Genomic DNA, 5,000 nt, shown 5'->3' on the forward strand with positions numbered 1-5,000 from the left:
AAACCTGGGCTTCCATACCACCTCAGCAGTGCCACAAACTGATCACCTCCATGCCACGCCGAATTGAGGCAGTAATTAAAGCAAAAGGAGCCCCTACCAAGTATTGAGTACATGTACAGTAAATGAACATACTTTCCAGAAGGCCAACAATTCACTAAAAATGTTTTTTTTATTGGTCTTATGAAGTACTCTAATTTGTTGAGATTGATGTTTTTGTTAAATGTGAGCCAAAATCATCACAATTAAAAGAACCAAAGACTTAAACTACTTCAGTCTGTGTGCACTGAATTTATTTAATACACGAGTTTCACAATTTGAGTTGAATTACTGAAATAAATGAACTTTTCCACGACATTCTAATTTATTGAGATGCACCTGTATATTAGCGTGTGTGGACGATATCATCTGTTTATTCCAAGCGCACACTCGTCTGCCGCTTTAAATTCTCCAGCTCATCATAGCAGGATTGATTCTGATTGGCTGTCAATGTTTTTATGTGTACTCACTGGTGAGGATAGTCCTGCGTTTGCACTGTTCCTCTACACCGCCTTGTTTTTTGCCTGAAACAGTGAACGGCATCTCGAAGACAAATCGACGGATGTTGTGGCTCCTCTCAAAGTCGGTTTTTCTCTCCAGCAACTCCTTCTCCTCCAGGAATGGGGTGACATGAGTCATTTGGATGTAGGCGTATTTAGAGTCCAGATCCTTTGGATTAATCTGCACCAAACAGTAATGCAGCTTTAGCTAAAAGGCAGTTATAGTTGTAGTGCTAGTTAAGCTACACTGTTCAACACTGGTTAAATATGTCTGGACTTCTACACCTCATGGCAAACGCAAATCTTGATTCTTAAAGGGGTGGTTCATTGCGATTTCACTTTTTTAACGTTAGTTAGTGTGTAATGTTGCTGTTTGAGCATAAACAATATCTGCAAAGTTACGAAGCTGAAAGTTCAATGCAAACAGAGATATCGTCTTTTAGAATTCTGGCAGTTTAATGCCTACAAAAACGGCTGGTAGATACTACAAAGAGTTACTTCCCGGGTTCGGGACATCACAAACCCAGATAAACCCCACCCTCGGGAAAAGGCAGCAAAGGGGGCGAGGCCATGCTGCGCTGCTTTAGAGAAGAGGAAGAGAAAACTAGAGGTGCACGTAAAAATCTATTCATATATGAATCCCGATTCTGTCTTCTAACGATTCTAATGGATTCACAGGCTTCAAAATCAATGCAAAATGCTAAAGCAGCGGTTCTTAATACTGTTCCTCGCATCCCCTGCTCTGCACACGCTCTGTATCTCTCTCTCTCTCTCATTCAGCTCAGCTCCAACAATGAACTGTTACAATTATACACTCCTAGAAAAAAAACAGTCAACCACCCCTTTAAACCTTAAAATCTTCTAGAAAAGCCCACATTGCAGTTATACACCATCAAAATCAATTGCATACCAATTTATCAAAAAGTAACTTACACATTGCTACACATTGTTATCTTCTATAATTTAGTTTCAGCTTCAGGACAAGAACTATCCATTTTATAGCAGCACATACAGTACATAAGACATCCTAGACTTGTGTTTCTGTCTTACTTACACTACTTTTCAAAAGTTTGGGTCAGTAATAAAACTTTTTCACAGCAACAATGCGTAAAATTGATCAAAAGCAACAGCAATTTATTTATAAAATTACAAACAAATAAAATTATCTTTTGAACTTTCTATTCATCAAAGAATCCTAAAAAAACAGTTTGCGTAAAAATATTAAGCAGCACAACTGATTTCAACATTGACAATAGTAAGAAATGTTTCTTGAGAATTAAAACAGCATATTATTATGATTTCTGAAGGATCATGTGACACTGAAGACTGGAGTAATGATGCTGAAAATTCAGCTTTGCATCACAGGAATAAATTACATTTTAAAATATATTCAAATATGTTAATATTTCACAATATTACTGTTTTACTGTATTTTTGATTAAATAAGTGCAGACTTGCTGAGCATAAGACTTACGTATTCAAAAACTATTATTATTTATTCAAAAACTAAATTCAAAAAAGTAGGTATTCAAAAAAATCTTACTGACCTCAAACCTTTGAATGGTGGTGTATACTGCATATACATGATTTATATATGATATACTGTATACAATTTCATAAAACCATGACACATTTTACAGGTCAGTAGAATTCTTCCCGTCAAAGAAAAAAGGTTTTCACAGTGATGCCATAGAAGAACCATTTTTTCTTAGTATAAAGAACAATTTAATAATCTAAAGAAACTTTAGTGCAATGGAAAGGTTCATGGATGTTAAAGGTTTTACATGGAAACAAAGACGCCAATAAAAAAACTTTCATTTTAGGAGTGTGGGTAGTTCTTGGCCAGAATAAGCTGCAATGTGAATCAGACTTTGTTCTGATAATCAAAAGTCTGTACATTTCTTACCTTGCCAGAATCCTGAATCATTCTGACATTCTCAGCTCCAAACTTGTCTGAATACAGTTTAAGGAGTCTTTGTGAGATCTCAGACAGTGGGGTGAATTTGGGCTCCTTGTATATGTATTCTTTCCCGTCTTCATCCTCGAAGAATCCCTAAAACAACAAGCAAATCTGAATCAATCGGAAGAAACTCAACTTCTATAACCTGCTCCTGAAACAAAATCAAGCTACTTGCCTACTAATTTTTGAGTACTAAGTTAGCCACAAGACACAATTATTTTCAACAGCAATCTGGAAATACTGGGAGGTATAAATACTGTAAAAGTGTTTTGAGCCTAATTATTAAACAGGGATTATGATGACTTCCACACCCAGCAGGACAACACACACATAGAACTAATGTTGAGTTGGTTACACTTTATTTTAAGGTGTCCTTGTTACAGTGTAATTATACATATAAGTACTGAGTAATATTAATTAACTACATGTACTTACTATATGGTTAGGGTTACTTGCATATAATTATGCATAATTAATCGTTATTATAATAGTAAGCACATGTAACATGTGTAACATGTGTAACACGGACACCTTAAAATAAAATGTTACCGTTGAGTTTACCTCGTTCATCTCGGAGTCATTACACTGGTACTGCTAGAGACACAAACCACCACAGCGACAGAAACAACTCATCAATGACTGCACACAGTCAGAAACACACTTCAGATGAGAGGAGTACGTTGAGACACTGCTGTCTAACTAAGCACCCATTTTATGGTGTTATCTTAGTAGTCATTTCATATGAAAAGAATACAAAAAACAAGAAATAGGTAGCTGGGTTGAAATACATTTGGGAAGTTGATTATTGTAAAAAGCATTTTGCTAATTCTTTAATGACTTTTTTTAGGGCTCTTAGTTAAAAAATTAAATTGTCAGTTATTCACATTTTTACCAATATGTTCTGCCAAAAGGTATTACATTATTGTGGCAGATAAGTACATATTGGAAAGACATTACAAAACATGGCTTTAGAAGTGAGTATATTTCTGTTTCCAAATCACTGAATGTAAGCCTATCGCTGGGTCACAACAAAAAGTCACAACATGCACTTTCCATGAAAAAGTGCACTTTAGCATACTATTGAAAATTGTACTAATTACAAAAATAATACACTTGCATGCAAATTTTCGCACACTTAATTGCACGTTAATTGCATATAAATGAAAATGGATTATAGTTTAAATTTATATTAAATGCAATTAGCTGAACTTTTTTTTACCTGCTAAAGTTTGTAGGACTCAATTTCATAATTACTTCTATTGTCTTTGAAATATGGTTCAAAGTATATTGTCAAATTTACTGACAAGCATTTATGATACTTTAAATGTAATATCAAATAACACACTGCAGTTAAAATTATAATCAAGTACTTTACATGTGCTTCAGTATATTAGTCACACATCAAAATAAGTGTACTTAAAAGCACAACAAAAGATTATTGAAACATAATGATTTAAAACGTACTTTAAAGTAAAACTTTTCATTTGACATTATTACAAAGTGCACATTGAAGTGGCCTTATATTGCATCAATTATATATTACGTGCAGTATTTTACTTTTACGATTTGAAGTGCACTACAAATGCACAATCAATACAATTACTTGCACTCATCATATCTTGATGTTCATGGACATTTTAAGTGTTACCAAACAAATGGAGATTGCAATGTTTATACATTAGAGCAGTGGTTCTCAATTCCAGTCCTCGTGTACCACTGCTCTGCACATTTTTTTATGAGAAACAGATAACAGATAAATAAAGACACAATTAAATAAATAAATATTTAATTAAATAAATAAATAAATAATAGATAAATAAAGACACAACTAAGAGTCATTATAGAGCTCGTCCTGATAAAGCTGATGAGACTCACCTGTCCGAAGAATGCTACTCTGAAATATGTTCCCAGCAAGCGCTTGCCTGTGTGCATGACCTCTGTGACCTTACTGTAGGCACGGTGCAGGGTGCCATAGAGGTGAGCCAGTCTCTGCCACAAACATGAGCATCAGAGTTTACAAAACACATCGGCTCTGATTTCAAGGGAAGGTGTCATTTCTGCATTGAAGTGTGTCATTTTAGGGAGTGAAACCTTGAAATGGATCAACTTAGGTATGCGGCGGTAACCCATCCTTAGATATCAAAACACAGTGTGTGTTACTGCTGTACCTCAAAGTCTCTGCGTTTCTCATAAATGGGAATGATGAGTTTGTAGATGTCAGAGATGAGCTCATAACGCTCCGCTTTCCACAATCCATCAGCACATTCTTCCAGAAGCTCCATCAGGACGTCCTATGACCCACAGACAAACACACACCTATACCCTTACAACAAAGATACTAAGTATACAGTGAATACAAAAGTATTTAGTCTCACTTGATGTCTCCACATAACATACAAAATAACAATGCAAGTGTCGTCTATTGCTCAATGAGTTTTTCATTCGTTTTTATTTTTGTATTTTCCATTTTCCTTTCTTTTTCATTTTTTACTCAATTTAATTGT

The 5,000-nt window shown here is 34.9% G+C and overlaps 1 protein-coding gene across 2 annotated transcripts in view; it reads right to left on the reverse strand.

Annotated features, from left to right (window-relative positions):
• LOC107689489 (dedicator of cytokinesis protein 9) overlaps window positions 1-5,000 on the reverse strand; it is a 90,849-nt gene that overhangs the window by 4,781 nt on the left and 81,068 nt on the right. Inside the window, exons 46-50 of one of the 2 annotated variants that reach the window (XM_016487490.1) lie at window positions 4,665-4,787; window positions 4,372-4,485; window positions 3,058-3,090; window positions 2,443-2,589; window positions 507-717 (exon numbers count right to left, since the gene is read on the reverse strand). In XM_016487490.1, the coding sequence (XP_016342976.1) occupies window positions 507-717; window positions 2,443-2,589; window positions 3,058-3,090; window positions 4,372-4,485; window positions 4,665-4,787 (628 nt within the window). The remainder of the gene's footprint in view (window positions 1-506; window positions 718-2,442; window positions 2,590-3,057; window positions 3,091-4,371; window positions 4,486-4,664; window positions 4,788-5,000) is intronic. The other variant, XM_016487491.1, reaches the window with a different exon arrangement.

This window comes from Sinocyclocheilus anshuiensis, unplaced genomic scaffold, assembly GCF_001515605.1.
Source record: "Sinocyclocheilus anshuiensis isolate Anshui unplaced genomic scaffold, SAMN03320099.WGS_v1.1 scaffold1199, whole genome shotgun sequence".
Classification (NCBI taxonomy): Eukaryota; Metazoa; Chordata; class Actinopteri; order Cypriniformes; family Cyprinidae; genus Sinocyclocheilus; species Sinocyclocheilus anshuiensis.